The sequence below is a fragment of the Orycteropus afer genome, unplaced genomic scaffold (assembly GCF_000298275.1).
Source record: "Orycteropus afer afer isolate SDZICR_OR568_19922 unplaced genomic scaffold, OryAfe1.0 scaffold00002, whole genome shotgun sequence".
Classification (NCBI taxonomy): domain Eukaryota; kingdom Metazoa; phylum Chordata; class Mammalia; order Tubulidentata; family Orycteropodidae; genus Orycteropus; species Orycteropus afer.
This window is the reverse complement of record NW_006921589.1, coordinates 33,636,804-33,655,868: the sequence shown is the minus strand read 5'-3', so window position 1 is coordinate 33,655,868 and position 19,065 is coordinate 33,636,804. Positions and strand designations below refer to the sequence as shown.

At 41.2% G+C, this 19,065-nt stretch overlaps 1 protein-coding gene across 1 annotated transcript in view; it reads left to right on the top strand.

Moving 5' to 3' along the window:
• Window positions 1-19,065, top strand: part of LOC103193035 (aldehyde oxidase 3-like) — a 124,634-nt gene that overhangs the window by 70,989 nt on the left and 34,580 nt on the right. Inside the window, 7 exon segments of the mRNA XM_007936136.1 lie at window positions 1,027-1,151; window positions 3,945-4,078; window positions 6,395-6,482; window positions 8,553-8,639; window positions 14,228-14,419; window positions 14,630-14,844; window positions 18,150-18,258. Coding sequence (XP_007934327.1) covers window positions 1,027-1,151; window positions 3,945-4,078; window positions 6,395-6,482; window positions 8,553-8,639; window positions 14,228-14,419; window positions 14,630-14,844; window positions 18,150-18,258 — 950 coding nt within the window.

Here is a 19,065-nt window from a genome sequence, read left to right as displayed (position 1 = left end):
TATATATATATATATATATATTTAATTCCAGGTGAATTGAAAATTTGTATTCATGGGTTGATCACTAAATTCTTAACCAAGTCTTTCCAGCTGTTGTCCTGGTCCTGGTACTTTCCTGTGCCATCTCTAACTTCTTGAATGCAAATAAACTTTACTTTTTAATACCTATCACTAATCATGGGAGCTCTGGTGGCGTAGTGCCTAAGGCATTTGACTGCTAACCAGAAGGCTGGTGGTTCAAACCAGCCGCTCCTTGGAAGGCAGGTTGGGCAATCTACTTTCGTAGAGATAGCACCTCGGAAACCCAAGGAAGGATCGTTATGAGTCAGCTCCAACTCAATGGCAGTGGGTATGACTAATCATAGATTTCTGAAGTTTTTACTGCCTACTTGGATGAAATTTAGAAAAATATTCTTTTATCCCCCACTTTACTCTCCCCTTCCCACTCACACATACCCATATATTCTTTGTAGCTGAGGTCCCTCTGGGTATTTATGAGGCTTCTCATTAGGCATTGACATTGCAGTTTGGTGCTTAATCTGTCTAGTAAATAGACAAAAAATGTAGCTACCTGGGTGTCACTGTTTAGGTACAAATTTCTATCTGTTCTGTAATATCATCCCTGCCCCTGCACCCAGGTAGTTTGTTATAGAAATGGATTCATTCGTAGTTAGAATATCTTATTCTTATATAATGATTGAGTCATTGCTCAAGTCAGTAATAATTAGTTTCTACTTGCTGAGCACAATGATGTGGGCAGGTAAGGGAATTGAGCCAAGTAGTCTGGAGACTTTTTAACTGCATAGAATTACTCAATCATCACACATATAGTAATGGCTGCCAATGAAATGTTGCCAAAGTATGAAGATTCTTTGAAATCAAGAAAGGAAACTAAATGTTATCCCCATGACCTGGAAGAAAATTATATTTACATATAATAAAATATTTTGCACTCTGTTTTGAATATATTTAATGTAAATATCTGTATAAATAAATAAGAACCCATCTGCTTGATGTGTTTAACAGGGGAAGTACACTTTGGAGGACAGGAACATTTTTATATGGAAACTCAAAGTGTCCTTGTGGTTCCAAAGGCAGAAGATAAAGAAATGGACATATATGTGTCAGGCCAGCATGCAGCATTTGTACAGGTGAGTTCCTTCCCAATCACTCTTCCTTGTGTCATAGCTGTTGAACTTCAAAGTGAAGTGTTGTCATTTTCTTGATTTATAACCATGGAACCCAGGTATCATGGTAATGGTTAGCCAAATGTTTGATATTGATAGAGACAAAGCTGTTGGGCATGGAGGATCAGGACCATAGTCTTGGGAGACACTAAGTCAATTGGAGGAGCTCTGGTACCATAGTGCCTAAGGAACTTGACTACTAACCAGAAGGCTGGTGGCTCAAACTCACCAGCCACTCCTCGGAAGGAAGCAAGAGCAATCTACTTCCGTAGTGATACCACCTCAGAAACCTAAGGAGGGGTCACTGTGAGTTAAGTCTGACTCGACAGCACATAACAACAACAACAAAGTCACTTGGTATAATATAAACCACAAAGACAATGTTCTACATCCTACTTTGATGAGTAGTGACTGAGGTCTTAAAAGCTTGTGAGTGGCCATCTGAGGTACAACTGTTGGCCTCTCCCCATCTGGAGCAAAGAAGAGTAAAGAAGATCAAAGACATGAGAAAACAGTCCAAAGGACTAATGGTCCACATGAACTCCAGCTCTATGATCCTGAGACCAGAACTAAATGGTACCTGGCTACCACTGCCAACTGCTCTGAAGAGAATCACAATAGGAGGTACTAGATAGAGTGGGGGGAAATGCAGAACAAAACTCAAAATCATAAAGAAGACCAGGCTTACTCATTTGATGAAGATTAGTGGAACCCCAAGACTATGACCCTTAGACACTCTTCAAGCTAGGAACTGAACTGGGCCCCATGGCTCAACTTTCAGCCAAAAATAGGCCTGTATGGTAAACAGCAATACCAGGAGGGTATACACTCACTAGGACAATCAAGCCTATGAAATCAAAAAGATAGCACTTGCCCAGGGATTTAGAGCCAGGAAGGCAGAAGATGAGGAGAAAGGACAAAAGGGAGGGGTGGTGCAGGGAGAAAGTGAGACGAATGCTGTTATGGTATGGGGATTGCAGTAAATGTTACAAAACAGAGGCTGTATGGACTGTGGGATGGAAAACCAATTTACTCTGTAAACTTTCACCCAAATCACAGTAAAAAAAAAAAGAATAAGAGAGAGAGAGACAAAGTCTAGCTCTAATTTTTTCTCAGAGCTTTATCTAGAATGAGATATGTGTTCCCAAACTTTTAAAGGCCTTTTACATTTTTTTATAACTTGAATATAATAATGATAGATAATAAAATAGAAGTTACATATAATGGCACTTTGATAATAATTTACAACTCATTCCAAATCCATGAATTGATGACTCTTCATCCAGTTGTACCTAAAAGTCCGACTTCTATTCTTATTTTATTTCTCTGCCTCAATGCTATAATATTCATGTGTTTCTCTAACTTCCTTGGAGTCCCTAAGGAGCTCTGGTGATGCAGTGCCTAAGGTATTTGACTACTAACCAGAAGCTTGGTTGTTCAAACCTACCTGCCACTCCATGGAAGGAAGATGGGGCAATCCACTTCCGTAAAGATTTACTGCCTCAGAAACCCAGTGAGGGTCGCTATGAGTTGGAATCGACTGGATGGCAGTGAGTTTGTTTTTTTGTTGGAGTTCCTGTGAGGTTCAAATGGTTAGTGCACTCAGCTACTAATGGAAAGGTTGGAGTTCAAGTCCACCCAGGGGTACCTTGGAAGGAAGGCCTGGAGATCTACTTCCAATAAACCAGCTATGGAGATCCTACAGGGCGCAGCTCTGCTCTGACTCACATGGGGTCATCATGAAGAGGAATCAACTCAACAGCAACTTGAGTTTTTGTTTTTTTAATTGTCTTCTTTACCCAACCCAGCTTTGTGAACATCATATCCTTGACTCAGGACCCTTCTTGCACTACACACATTCTTTTCAGTTCCCACAGACGGCATATCTATCATCATGTTTCCCCAGAAGCTTCCCCCCCCCCACTGTCACTCACTGCAAAGACAGCCTCCATCTGTATCCAGGGTCTCTCTCCAGTGACTCTCCAGCTCTGAATTTCAGCCCTTTATTCCAAGTGTGAGCTGACCATAGCTTTTCTGTACTAGTGGGCCAGAGTCTGCCTGGCGAGGCAGGAAGAATTATCTCCTGATTAATGTCTCAGTTACACAGGGGCGACACCTTTCTTTAATCTTCCTTCCACTGTGCTGCTGCAGGACTGGCATTACAACTTCCTGCTCGCTGCTTCCACCAGCCCCTTCTCCCAGGCCTTTGTGTCTTAGATAAGCCATGGGCAGCAGACCCAGGTTCATCTTCTTACCACATAGACTGCTGACCAGCCCTGCCCACCTGACTCAGCATCGTTTTTATGATTTCCCTCCAGATGAGGCATAGCTCCCGCCTGACTGTTCCATTGCCAGCTCTATTCCACATAATGTTAATATTTACGAAGGAGTCTCAAGTGACCCTTTGAGGGACACTAAGGGCTGCAAAGCCAAGGACAACGAAGAGCTAGCTCATTGTGATCATCTTAGTTGCATTTTGCAATGTGATCCCTCATTAAAATCTTGAAAAGCAATAGTATTTTATGTTCTCTTGGGCTTTGCAGACATTTATAGCAGTTTCTCTAGTGTCTCCCACAAACCAAATGAAGATTTTTCTCCAGTCTTTCCCACAAAATAAATAAAGAAATACATTTTTATGCTAAGCAATAGGGAAAATGATAAATGATTTTTCTATTTCAGCAAATAAACTCCTTGCTTATAATGCACACTCTGAGTGACCTTCTGGGGCCCTGTAACTAACCCCTGATTCACTTACAGGAAACAGTGGCCTCTGCCTTGAGTGTGCCAAAGAACAGGATCAACTGCCATGTGAAAAGGGTTGGGGGAGCCTTTGGAGGGAAAACGAGTAAACCTGCATTTCTGGCAGCAGTGGCAGCTGTGGCAGCAGACAGGTGAGTGTGTCTGTGACTTGGGAACCTCCATACTCCAGTTCTCAGCCCTCTACTCCTTATTGAACGTATGGCTAAGTGGTCTCTCAAAAAGCTCTCAGGCTAAAGGCCAAGGGAGAAAGAGACTGTGTAGCAGTGGACAGCTGCTACCCACCAGGCCCAATTAATTAGGGCCATTACCATAGGCACAGGTTGGACACACTTCTCTTTGTGCTTCATACCTGAGAAGGAGTGCCAGGATATTGGAGCCTACTTCCCATACTCTTAGAGCTTTGAGCTTAAATGCCTTCCTACTTCTCAACAGCAAAGGAATTGACAGTAAGTGAAATAGATGATTTGATTAGTTAATAGTATTTACTGAGATATGGGCAGAACCCTATATAATTTAAAAGTTAGAAAAAAGAAAGAACATTGAGATCTTGCATTTGGGCCACTTAATATTTTGAGAGTGAGAACACATCTGGTAACACATTAAAAATTGAATGTATTTAGAATGATACTCAAGAAACTGCTTACAGTTATACTTTCAGGAAGACCTATGTGGCTGAGGGACAGGACAGGGAGAGACACTCCTCATCGAATTCCTTTTTCAATCTTAGAATTTTGTAACAGGTGTGTATATTACCTATTCAACAAAATTATTTCTTAAAAACAACACTTAACCATTACTGATATATACAGCCAGTGTGGCAGTTAAGGTTATGTGTCAACTTGGCTGGGCCTGGTTTTCAGTGGCTGGGCAGCTGGATGTAGCTATTCCCCGTGATGAGACTGGTGATCAACTCCATGGTGGAATCTACTGAAGCAGCTGAGTAGCTGTCTTAGGGATGTGTCTGCTTCCAGTACACAAGAAGAAGCTTTGGGGGAAGTCTCTACCCTTGGCATGCTTGAATCCTGCATGTAGATGAGTCTTCGTTCAGCAGCATGCCATGTTGTCTGCCCATCTTGGGACTGTTAATGGACTTGAATTGTGGCTTGCAATGTGGTTCGATAATTTTGGCACTGTGCTGTTTTACTTGTCACCTTGGGTTTGTCAGCCTCAGCAGTCAGCAGCTGCCTGAGTGAAGATATACCTCCACCTCCAGTGGGTTGGGAGCAAGAGGCAGAGCTGAAGCCCAAGGTCAAGGAGCTTTCACCCAACCCCTAGAGCTGGCACTTTGAACTCAGACTGCTAGCCTCTTAAACTGTAAGAGAATAAATCCCTGTTGGTTAAAACCACCCATGTGTGGTATTTTTCTGTTTGAGCAGCACTAGAGGGCCAAAACAACTGGAAAGAGAAGGTTGCTATGATGCTGGAAGGACCAGATCAAATTCTGCCTTTCCAAAGTAGACCATACATGTTCTCATGCAACCAAGCTTCTAGGTAGAGTATCTAGGGGTCATGAGCCATCACACAGACACACACACACAAGAATGCACACTCACACACTACTTTCCTGTAAACAACAAAATTACAAAAGCCACCAGGCAAGTGTTTGATTTTAGTAGTCCAACCAAAATTAGGCAAACTTTGACCTTAAGGGCTTTGTAAAGAAGGTAATCCTAAGTGCATTATTGAAGGAAGAGAAGTGTGGGTCTTGGTATACTGAAGAGGAACCACCACAGATTTCTAAGTATGGGAGTCACAATCAAAGAGATGCATTTATAGAAGGTGGCTTCTATTGTTCTCATGTGGGTGTATTGAAGATGAAAATGGCCAGAGAAGAATTTGGAAGTTGAACAACTGCAGTAATGGGGATGTAAATAAATTCAGGCTCCGATAAGGGGATGGCTGTTGAAAAAGAATTGGATCCTTAAAATGTTGTGAGAGCAGAAATGAACATCAGGATTTGAAGATGACCTGGGTATTTGGATGAAGAAAGAAATTAAAACTTTAAAATTGATCTTGGAGAACAATTAACAATTAATACCATCAATATAAATGAATAATTTATCCCTGAGAGGTAATAATAAATGAATCACAGAAGCCTCAAACTTCGGAGGGTTTTAAATTCCTAAATTACAGAGGCTATTCAATGAATAGCTATTGATGACCACTCTAACTTAAAGTTAGGCACAAATAGTCTGTCATGACTCCTAAGAAAGACCAAGGTAAAAGAAATTTCTTAAACATAAAGATAGCTTCATAGCTGCCTCATTTATATTAAGAAGAAGCAAGAAATTTATATAGCTACCTATATCTTTCCTGGGAATAATTCTTCTCTTTGTCTCTTACTTGTGTGCTCAAGGAGCTCTGCCAGTGGTTCCTGGAACATTTCATAAACTTGACCTCTCAGTCTCAAATATCTTAAAGTTGTGGTTATATTTTTTTCTCTCCAGGACTGGTCACCCAATTCGTTTTATTCTAGAGCGTGGAGATGACATGTTAATAACAGGAGGACGCCACCCCCTACTTGGGAAATACAAGGTGAGTGGATGGAAATGTCATTACATATAACATAGATAAGTCATTCACTAACTTGGAGCTTCAAATGCCTACAGAGCCCTGTGCTCATCCACACACTCCCCAGACAGCAGGATTGTTGTGCCTTTACCAAGCCTTGGTACTACAGTTTGTGACCATTGAGTTGCTGCACATAAAAGAAACCATACCAGTTGTCATTGAGTTGACACCAACTTATGGTGACCCCATGTATGTCAAAGTAGAACTGTACTCTATAGGGTTGTCAAAGGCAGTGGGCACACACTCCCTATCAGCATGGGTTCATGCTGCTGGTTACAGTGGCAGCACGATCATAGAGGCTGTGGCAGTGCATTATCTGTGGGAGCACAAAGCAATCTTCTGGGGGTGGGGTGTGATTTGGGGCTCTAGGTGGGGTTGGGGTGGGAAAAAGGCCCAAAAGAACTAGGTGAAGGAGAAGTAGCAAGGAGGGTATCTCTGGTCACTGGGTTGGTAGGGATGAAGGAGGATCCTCACCCCTAGTCACCAGAAAGGTGGGCAAGGGAGAAGCAGAAGAGTGCACTTCTCTGGTCACCATTCACCACCATGGGCCCAGTGCACCCCTGGGCAAGCGCAGCCAGATATGTTTCCTGTCTCAACTCAAGCAATGGGGGATGGGAGGGTGCCTGGAGTCCAGTGTCTCCAGTGGCCACCTCACAGGCCTTCCTCTCCACCTGGGTCCAAACCAAATAACTAGGGACAGCTAGTGATCCCTATTTACTGGCTCTGTCACCTGCTCTGTGGTTGCTGTTACTGGGGTTCTCGCCTGCTTCCTTGCACTGTCTTTCCTTAGATCTAGCTTATGTTCTGCCCACCTTGCTTCACTCTGGATTTGTTCACACTGTGTCTTTGTCTTAATGGGCATGCCATGAAGTTGGCTTCTCCTTATCTGTGTTTGTTGCCTTCTATGTCCCAAAAGGTCCACGCTGTATAGAACCTCTGCTCCGTCTCTCTCCTCAATTGCTGTTTTCGTTCTGTTTCTTTTTCCAGTCACTGTTTAATCTAATTTTTTGTCCTTCATTTGATGCTCAGAGTTCCATGAATATCTTCTGTATCTGTTTCATTTGATTTCTTGGGTCTTTGTTGTAGAGGGACAGGATGGAGTGTCACCAGGGTATAGTCTTGTCTCCTCCCCCAATGGCTGATTTTTTTAGAAGTGTATCAGTAGGCCTTTCTTCTAAGGTGCTTCTGTTCAAATCAAACCTCCAGCCTTTTGGCTAGCAGGCAATCTCATGAACCATTTTCATCACCCAGCGAACATTAATATAGGGAATGAAAGAAAGGCTAAAAGGAAGAAGATATGAGCAGAAGCATAGCATTCACAGATTTCTCATTTCTGGGGGCCTCAGGAATACAAACGTGTTAAGATTTGGATGATGTTTGTCCAAACTTGATTCATCTTTATATTGCTCAGCTCATTATAGAAGTACTCCCACCTTGCTATCAGATGTTCTTCTGGCATTTTCAACTCTATGAATTGAGCCTTGAAGGGAGCAGGAAAATATCACTAAATATGTACAAATCTCCAACATTACACCCCAGGAGATTTCAGCCTATGAAAGAGGAGGTTTGGTTCTCACTCAGAGCTTTATCGACTCTAACTTTCAAACCTTGGTGTAGTTTCCACTGCAATGTGGATTAGAAGCAAATCTTGCTCCAGTATCACATCTCTAGGAAACCTGTCTGACTGAGCTCCCATTTCCTAGGTTGTCAATTCATCAGCAGGGTGGGGCCCAGCCATTTGTGCTTAAACTCCAGGTGATTGAGATGCACATCAAATTTTGAGAACCCTTGGGTTAAGAAATAGTTTTACCCCATTTTTACACAGGGGATTACTGACACAGAGAAAGGTTGAGGGACCTGCCCAAGGTTGTTCAGCTAGTAAATGGGGGACCCAGAGTTTAAACCAGGCATGACTCCCCAACCCACATTCTTATTAGCAATGGAAAGGACTTCCACTTTCATTCTTCCAATGACCAGGAGGCAGCGTCTGAACTTCGCACACTCACTGAAGTAAGTATTGTTTACCACTCACAGATTGGCTTCATGAACAACGGGAAAATTGAGGCAGCAGGCATTGAATATCACATCAACGGAGGCTGCACACCAGATAACTCTGAACTGGTATGTGACTTACAACACCAAGTGGGGTTCCAGTTATGTGTGGTGATAGAGTAAATTAGTTTCACAGGTCTGTTGTACATGCTGACTCATGCTCATCTTGTATGGCAGCCAGGGAGCTGCTGCATTTCTCTGTTGTTTTGGGGCACTTTATCCTGGAGAATACCCAACAATCTCTTCCATTTGCTACCCTCTAGTCACAGCATGTCCCCTCAGAAAATTTCCTCAGAGATCTCTCATTCCTTCCCCTCTTCTGTCCCCACAACCTCACCCTTGAAAACCCACTGGGGATCAAGGAATCTGATGTGTTGAAATTAAAAAAAAAAAAAGTTGCCATTGAGTTGATTCCAACTCATGGTTGACATCATGTGTGCAGAATAGAACAGTGCTCCATTGGGTTTTCAAAGCTGTGACCTTGCAGAAGTAGATTGCCAGAACTTTCTTCCAAGGCATCTTTTGGTGAGTTTAGAACCACCAACCTTTCAGTAAGCAGTCAAGCACTTAGCTATTTGTGCCTCACAGGAACTCCTTGGTGGGCTGAATAGTGTTCTCCCAAAAGTTATGTCCAAGTCTTAAACACCTGTGAATGTGATCTTATTTGGAAATAGGGTCTTTGTAGATGTAATTAAGTTAAAGGACCTTGGGATGAGATCATCATAGGTTTGGGATGGTTCCTAAATCCAATAACTGGCACCCTCATAAGAGAAGGAAGAGGAAGATTTGAGATACAGAAAGACACAGGGGAAAAGCCATGTGAAGATGAAGGTAGAGTTTAGAGTGCTGCATCTACAAGCCAAGGAATACAAGTAAAATCACCAAAAGGTAGGAGAGAGGCAAGGAACAGATTTTACCTCAGCGCCTCCAGAAGGAAACAACCTTGCTGACACCTTGATTTAAAATTTCTGGCCTACAGAATGCCACACACACAAAAAATCAATTTCTATTGTTTTAAGCCAGTGTGGTGACTTGTTATGGTAGCCCTAGGAAAGGACACATCTGAAGTCTGGAAGGACAAAAGTTGGGACTTGTCCCAGGTGAATCTCTCTTCTGCTTATGCCAAGGAGAATTTCTTACCTACACATGCCCCAGCATCTCTTCTCTGGCCTGATGCCTGAGCCCCATTCTAGGCCTTGGTCCAGGCCCAGTTTCCACTACAATGCCTCTTGTTTCAAAATTACACCCAAACCCTCCAAAGGTTCCTTTCATTCAGCCTAATCTTCTTAACATAGGTGTGAGAATGTTGTTGTTCTTAGGTGCCGTTGAGTCAGCTCTGACTCATAGCAGTCCTATGTACAACAGAACAAAACACTTCCCGGTCCTGCACCAGCCTCACAATCCTTGCTATAACTGAGCCCATTGTTGCAGCCACTGTGTCGATCCATCTTGTTGAAGGCCATTCCCTTTTTCCCTGACCTTCCACTTTACCAACCATGATATCCTTCTCTAGGGAACGGTCCCTTCTGAGGACATGACCAAGGTACGTGAAACCAAGTCTGGCCATTCTCATTTCCAAGAAGCATTCTGGCTGCACTTCTTGTAGGACAGACTTATTAGTTCTTCCGGCAGTCCACAGTACTCTCAGTATTCTTCACCATCACCACAACTCAAAAGCATCAACTCTTCTTTGTTCTTCCTTATTCATTGTCTAGCTCTTACATGCATATGAGGCAATTGAAAATACCATAGCTTGGGGTGGCACACTTTAGTCTTAAAAGAGACATCTTTGCTTTTCATCACTTGAAAGAGGTCTTTTGCAACAGACTTGCCCAATGCAATATATCATCTGATGTCTTTACTGCTGCTTCGATTGGTGTTGATTGTAGAACCATCATAAGAAGTCTTTGACAACTTCAGTCTTTTCTCTGTTTATCATGATGCTGTTCATTGGTCCAGTTGTGAGGATTTTTGTTTTCTTTATATTGAGGTGTAATCCATACTGTAGACTATGGTCTTTAATCTTCATCAGTGAATGCTTCAAGTCATCCTCACTTTCAGCAAGCAAAGTTGTGTCATCTGCATATTGTAGGTTGTTAATGAGTCTTCCTCCAATCTTGATGCCACATTCTTCTTCATATAGTCCAGTTCTTGGATTATTTGCTCAGGAGACAGATTGAACAAGTATGGTGAAAGGATACACCTTTGACATACTCCCTTCCTGATTTTAAACCATGCAGTATCCCCTTGTTCTGTTCAAACAATAGCCTCCTGATCTATGTACAGGTTCCTCATGTGTACAATTAAGTGTTCTGGAATTCCCATTTTTCTCAATGTTATCCTTAATTTGTTATGATCCACACAATCAAAAGCTTTTGCATAGTCAATGAAACACAAGTAAACATCTTTCTGGTATTCTTTGTTTTCAACCAAGAGCCATCTGACATCAGCAATGATATCCTTTGTTCCACATCCTCTTCTGAATCCAGCTTGCATTTCTGGAAGTTCTCTGTCAATATACTGCCCTGCAAACATTTTTGAATTATCTTCAGTAAGATTTTACTTGCATATGATAATGTTCACTAATTTCCACATTCTGTGGGATCACCTTTCTTTGGAATGGGTACAAATATGGATCTCTTCCAGTCGGTTGGCCAGGTAGCTGTCTCCAAATTTCTTGGCATAGATGAGTAAGTGCCTCCAGAGTGGCATCCATTTGTTGAAATATCTCAATAGATATTCTGTCAATTCCTGGATCCTTGTTTTTTGCCAATTCCTTCAGTGTAGCTTCAACTTCTTCCTTCAATACCATTGTTCTTGATCATATGCCACCTCCTGAAATGGATGAACATTGACCAATTCTTTCTGGTACAGAGACTCTATGTATTCCTTCCATCTTCTTTTGGTGTTTCCTGCATCATTCAATATTTTGCTGATAGAATCTTTCAGTATTGCAATTTGAGGCTTGAATTTTTTCTTCAGTTCTTTCAGCTTGAGAAATGCTGAGCATATTCTTCCCATTTGGTCTTCTAACTCCAGGTCTTTGCACGTTTCACTATAGTAATTGGCTTTGTCTTCTTGGGATTCTCTTTGAAATCTTTTATCTTGTCATTTCTACCATTTGCTTTAGCTACTCTCCATTCAAGAGTAAGTTTCAGAGTTTCTTCTGACATCCATTTTGGTGTTTTTTTCCTTTCCTGTCTTTTTAATGACTTTTTGCTTTCTTCACACATGATGTTCTTGATGTCATTCCACAACTGCTCTGATTTTCAGTCACTGGTGTTCAATGCATCAATTCTATTCTTTAGTTCATCTCTAAAGTCAGGTGGGATATAATCAAAGCCATATTTTGGCTCTTGTGGACTTTTTTTAATTGTCTTCACCTTCAATTTGAGCTTGCGTATGAGTAGTTGATGGTCTGTTCCACCGTCAGCTCTGGGCCTTGTTCTGACTGAAGATAGTGAGCTTCTCCATCACCTCTTTCCTTAGATGTAGTCGATCCAATTCCTGTGTATTCCATCTGGCAAAGTCCATGTGTATAAACGCCATTTATGTTGTTGAAAAAAGGTATTTGGAATGAATAAGTTGTTGGTCTCACAAAATTCCATCATGTGATCTACAGCATTATTCCATCACCAAAGCCCTGTTTTCCAACTACCAGTGATTCTTCTTTGTTTCCCCCCCCTTTTTTTTTTCATTCTAATCACGAGTAATAATCAACACATCTTGATTGCATGTTCAGTCAAATCCAGACTGCAGAAGTTGATAAAAATCTTCAATTTCCTTGTCTTTGCCTTTGGTGCTTGGTACATAAATTTGAGTAATAATAGTATTAACTGGTCTTCCTTATAGGATAATATCCTAACCCTGACAGCAACGTACTTCAGGAGGGATCTTGAAACATTCTTTGTGACAATGAATGCCATGCCATTCCTCTTCAATTTGTCATTCCTGGGATAGTAGATCATATAGTTGTCTGATTCAAAATGGTCAAAATCACTCCATGTCTGCTCACTAATGCCTAGGATATCAATCTTTATGTGTTCTATTTCATTGTTGACAACTTACAATTTTCCTAGATTCACACTTCATACATTCCATGTTCCAGTTATTAATGGATATTTGCAGCTGTTTCTTCTCATTTTGAGTCATGTCATATCAGCAAATGGAGGTCCCAAATGCTTTACTCCATCCATGTCGTTAAGGTCAACTCTGCTTTGAGGAGGCAGCTCTTCCCCAGTCATATTTTAAGTGCCTTCCTACCTGAGTGACTCGTCTTCCAGCACTATGTTGGAGAATGTTTCAGGGGTCTACATAAAGTTTTCCAGTAATATATAAGTGTTTCACTGCTATTCACAAGGTTTTCACTGGACAGTTCTTTGAAAAGTGGGTGACTCCTTCCTTCTTCTGAGTCTGTTTTAGTTTGGAAGCTCCGCTGAAACATGTCCACCACAGGTGACTCTGCTGGTATTTGAGACACTTGTGGCATAGCCTCCAGCCTCACAACATGCAAGCCACTGCAGTATGACAAACTGACAGATGAATGGTGGAGGTGTGAGGATATTACTGGCTTATTTCTCCACTCTCCCCCAGTGTTTCTGACTATTCTAGAAGCTTCTAGAAAGCTTCTAGAAAGTTGAGAATGGCTGTACCCATTGGACAGAGCTGTGCTTTCTATTCTTTTCTGCACCTGGAGTCAGGCTCAGTGATTATGGGCATTCTAAACCACTGAGAACAAAATACTTTGGTCGGGCCATTATCAGAAATTTTGGGGTTTGTTTGAATGTCCATGTCTTGTATACAGGAAAGAAAGGGGGGTAAAACACAAGAAATATTAAAGAAGATACCAAACCAAACCAAACTCACTGCCGTCGAGTTGGATCCAACTAGTAGCAACCCCTCCTTGGGTTTCTGAGGCAGTAGCGCTACAGAAGTAGATTGCCCCATCTTCCTTCCAAGGAGTGGCTGGTGGGTATGAACCACCAGCCTTCTGGTTAGCAGTCAAGTGCCTTAGGCACTACACCACCAGAGCTCCCATTAAAAGAGATAGAAGTCTCTATACTAAAGGAAAATAAAAAGTCTGAGTGTTCATGATAACATTTTTGGGGTATAAGGGAATTTTTTAAAAAAAAAAACTAAAAATAAATTGTTTCCATTTCTAGCAAATACAGACCATAAATTGATTTGAATTGAAGAAATATTTTCATCTACATATATAAATATGGACAAATATGTTAATAAAATGCTTACAAATTAAAATTAGTAGCTGCTCACTCAAGTCAGGGAACTAAAGAGATTCCACTTTGTGGTTGCTTCTGAGAAATGAATAAACATATCGCAGAAGAGCTGGAATTCCTCCTGCCGGGATGGGGGATTTGATATGGATGCCACCAAGTCCATTCCGACCCATTGTGACACCATGTGACAGAGTAAAATTGCCCCTAGTGTCTTCTTGGCTGGTGCAGATCACCAGCTCTTTCTTCCTCAGGCCCACAGGGCCACTGGGTGGATTTGAACCTCCAACCTTTTGGTTAACAGCTGAGGGCTTAACCGTTGCACCACCAGGGCTCCTTAGGAAATTTGATTAGTGTTACTTGATATGGTGTCAATCCAGACTTCATGATTTTATCTACTTTTCACATTGGAAAACTTTTCAGGTTATAGAATATGCTTTGCTCAAAATGGAAAATGCTTGTAAGATTCCCAACCTGCGTGTCCGAGGCCAAGCCTGCAAGACCAACTTGCCATCCAATACAGCCTTCCGGGGGTTTGGTTTTCCTCAAGGAGCATATGTAACAGAGACCTGGATGAATGCTGTGGCAGCCAAATGTCACCTGCCACCAGAGAAGGTAACCTGACAAAACTGAAAATCAAGAGAAGTCTTTACACAGATAAAAGTTCAGTCCTTCAATTCTCAAAGTCGTGTGATCTCTAATACATTTAATTTATTTTCAGTGCATTCTTTCATACCGAATTCCAGAATAGTCTAAAGGTTACTCTCTATCATGAACTCATTCTTTGTGAATCTGGTTGTGAAGTTTGATTTTTTCATCCAACAGGTGAGGGAGTTAAACATGTACAAAACAATTGATAGGACAATTCACAAGCAAGAGTTTAATCCAAAGAATTTGATAAGATGTTGGGAGAAATGTATGGAAAACTCTTCCTACTACCTCAGGAAGAGGGCTACTGAGAAGTTTAACCAGCAGAATTACTGGAAGAAAAGAGGAATTGCCATTATTCCCATGAAATTCTCAGTTGGATATCCAAAGACATTTATTTTATTATCAGGTAATTTTCAGAAATACTTTGCAAGTCTGGAAGAAATTTTCAAGGGCTTTCATAAAAGACCTATTGCCATTAATTTTTAGAAAAATCACTTAGCAACTCCAGGGGGGTTTGGTATTGGTTTGGCAATATTTTCTTTTGCTATAGCAGTTATGGTGCCATTGATTAATGGACAATCACTGGTAACAAGGAAGGCCTGCAAAGAAAACTGATCTTTAAAAAGAAAAAAATTCTAATTTACAAATCATTTTGAGGACTGTCTTAAATCATAACCATATTAAACAGCTGTTAGGAGGCTTTTATGTAATTTTCAAGCATTACTTCTGGAAGGCTTCTCTGATCAACAATGCTGCCCCACTCATTCTTGATTCTACCCACATTACAATCACATTACATTGAAATTGTCAGTTTCCCTTTAGGCCTCTTCACTCTAGGTTATAAGCTAAAACCCTTGTTTTAGTCATCTCTTTATCCCTCTGCTTACTATTTTGTTGTTGTTATGTGCCGTTGAGTTAGCCCTATCTCATAGTGACCCCCCCTTGGGTTTCTGAGGTGGTATCACTACGGAAGTAGATTCCCCAAACCGGTGGGTTTGAACCGCCAGCCTTCTGGTTAGCAGTCAAGTGCCTTAGGCACTACACCACCAGACCTCCTCTGCTTACTATAGGGCATAAATATCTGAATGGAACAATGAATTAATGGGTGCTTGAATGGATGATTGATGGGGAGGTGAATGAATTGTTATATACATGAGAATATGAAACATTTTTGTGGGTATTAGGTCTTCCTTTGTAATTTCCTCAACGTTGCTCTACTAGTTCTAAAAAAGTCAGTTCTGAATTGCATGATCTTTCCAACAAAAGCACAGTGGAGTCTTGGAAAACTACAGAGAACACACCAACATTTCTGCCAGTGATTCAATGTTGTTATCCATAGATTTCCCAAAGAATATATTTCACTTTGGCAGTATAGAAGAAGCCAGAGGCTAGTAATGAATCTTTTTAAAGGCCAAAATTTAAAAAAAAAAAGCCATTCATGTGGATTCGGACTCATAGCTGCCCTGTAGGACAGAGTAGAACTGTATATAGGGTTTCCAAGGCTGTAAATTTTTACAGATGCAGATTGCAGAGCAGCTGGTAGTTTCAAACCAATACCCTTCATTTAGAAGTGGAGGGCTTAACCAGTGTACCATCAGAGCTCCATTTTTTTTAAAGATAGTGCCTTCCAAATCAAGAAAAGACAGATCTCTGAAAGGCAGTATTAGTGGGATTCAGAACAATTAAAAAAAAAAAAGAAAGAAAAGAATGAATCTTGTAGTAGAAGATTATTGGAAAACAAAGATGAAAATATCTAACATAAGCTTACACTGAATGTCCAGAGGCCCCTTGTCTAAGAGAAGAGACTCTTTGCAAGGCACTTCTGCTTTTAGCAACCACATTCCCATGCGTGCACCCAAGTCCTGGGAGAGGGAGCAACTGCAGTGCATTATGTTGGTCCAAAGTCAATGTGTGTGCCTCCTTCAACAACCCGGTCTCTCTACTTGAATTTTGCCATTGGATGATCTGGAAACATCATCTTTATTTTATAAACCAAAACCCCTCAGATGTTTAATTAACCAGACCCAAAACCAAGATTGACAGTAATTATTAAGTTCAGGGTGAACAATGAAGAGTTTATCATTTTTTCCTTATTAGCATATATATGTATGTTTTACATGCTCCAAGTTGCCTAACTCTAATATGGCCTTTAGTCACACCCCATGTGGCATAGTGCCTAAGGTACTTGGCTGCTAACCGGAAGGCTGGAGGTTCCATAGAGATACTGCCTTGGAAACCCAAGGAGGGGCCGCTATGAGTCGGATCCAACTCCACAGTAGTGAGTTTGGTTTTGGTTTTTGGCCCTCTGTCTTGAAGGTATAACTCCTTAGAACACTGCTTAGAAGTAAGGATGGTGAGACTTTGTCTCATGTATTTTGAACATGTTAGCAGGAAGGAGCAGTCCCTGGAGAAGAACATACTTGGTTAAGTAGGACGTCACTGAAAGAGGAAGACCCTCAATGAAACAGATTGACACAGTGGCTGCAACAATGGGCTCAAACATTGCAACCGTTGTGAGGATGGAGCAGAATTGTGCAGTGTTTCATTCTGTTGTACACAGGTACACTATGAGTAGGAACCCACTCAAGGGAAACTAATAAAGATGACATGTTCATACTTTTCCTGTATTTTTTTATTGCTGTAAAAATACAGATAATGTGACACTTGCCAGTTTAATATTTTTAATGTATACAATTCAATATAACCAGTTTACATCAAGCATAATTTCTGTTGCCATATTTTCTATCCCAGTAGACAAAAACACAATGCTACTTAAACAACGATTGCCCTTTTACGTTGTCCCTCGACTCCTGTACCCATTATTAAATTCTTGTTGTTGTTGTTGCTATGTGCCATCGAGTCGGACCTGACTCAAAGTGACCCCTCCTTGGGTTTCTGAGGCAGTATCACTATGGAAGTAGATTGATCCATCTTCCTTCTGAGGAGTGGCTGGTGAGTTTGAACCGCCAGCCTTATGGTTAGCAGTCAAGTGCCTTAGGCATTATGCTACCAGAGCTCCCTATTAAACTCTAACCTCTATATATTTGCCTATTCTAGGTATTTCACACCAGTGAAACCATTTTATAACTTCTCTACTTACTTTTTACTTGCTAGAGGCAATTGAATATTTTAATAAAGGAGAATGGACACACCAGTATTTGTCAATTCCCAAATGACAACTAAGAGCAAAGAGAGTCTATAATTTAACAAAGAACAATTAGGTCTAAATTCAGCTGATTGTTACCAATGTGGGCCAATGTTTATTGCTTTGCAGAGTAGGAAAAGCAGGATGAATAGCTCTCCTTGTTAAATTAAACCTGACCCAGGAGAGGTGCAGAAAAGAGAGCAATGCCCAGCAGGCATTCAATGTATAGCTAGTTGTTGTTGTTGTTATGTGCTGTGGAGTCATTTTTAACTCATGGCTACCCTAGTTAATGCTGCTGAAAACAGTGAAAGAATTATGATTAAATTCTAACAGTAAGATATACATTTAGGTTTGATCCCAGTTTTCACAAAATGCCAACTTTATTATTTTCAGATGACATAAGGGTTTGTTCCGTCTTTTGATGAAACCATTGTTCCTAGACCTGCTAGAATGAAAATGTTCCTTTATGTCGTTGCCTTTTTTTACTTCATTTATGACTGATTCAGTGTTAAAGATTCATGCACAGATGGCAAGAAAAACAAATCTCTAATTTTATTTTCAGGCTGCTGCTCTGGTTCACATCTACACAGATGGGTCAGTCTTGGTTGCTCATGGTGGAGTTGAATTGGGACAAGGTGTTAACACCAAAATGATACAGGTGAGAGACGTTGTTTCAGTTTTGCTGTTGGCCGAGATTCATCTTCACAGAGGAGTACCAGACTCTCTGTTGTTGGGTTAATCTTTAGGTTTTGTGATGCAATGACCAGAATTGCCCACAAGTGTCTCCAGAGGTCCTCTGGATTACCAGAAAATGAGCCAGCTGGGACGCGGGAAGGGGGATTCACCTCCTTCTCCAGTGGTAGGGGCTACACCAAAACTCAGTTTCCCAAGGCACCAGTGGCTACCTTCTTTCCCTTTCTTTCTCCTGGAGGGTCTATAACTTCTCATGGACTCCAAGGCCCAGATGTAGGCAGCTGGCATTCCCAGACAACTGCTGAACATAATAAGAACCCCAAATTTAGTCTTCCTGGTTCCACACAACGTGTTTATTCCCTTATCAACAAGTCCACGTTCTCTAGCTCACCTACGAAAAAGGAGACCAACCTAGGGTGAAAATCCCTCTTCTAGACTTTGGGCCTATACACATGGCCAGAAGGGTGTTCAGGCCCAGCAGGCCTCCCTGTGGGTGGTGAAGGGATGGGGAATCTGTCCTTTCTCTTCCCTTGCTGACATATGCCTTTGTAAGACTCCTCTTCCCCCGATAAAGCCTATTTTCAAAGCAATGCCATGTAGTATTGTGGGATTTGTCCTGAACCCTAGTGTACAACAGTTTGGGGGATGGAGAAAAACTTCCATTTCAAAGAATTTGAAAACTCTTCAAAAGTTTTGCTCTGTGTGCATGTATCTATCTAAATCATAGATTATGAATCTTCTTTACTTTGTAAAACAAGGAAAAAAAAGTCTT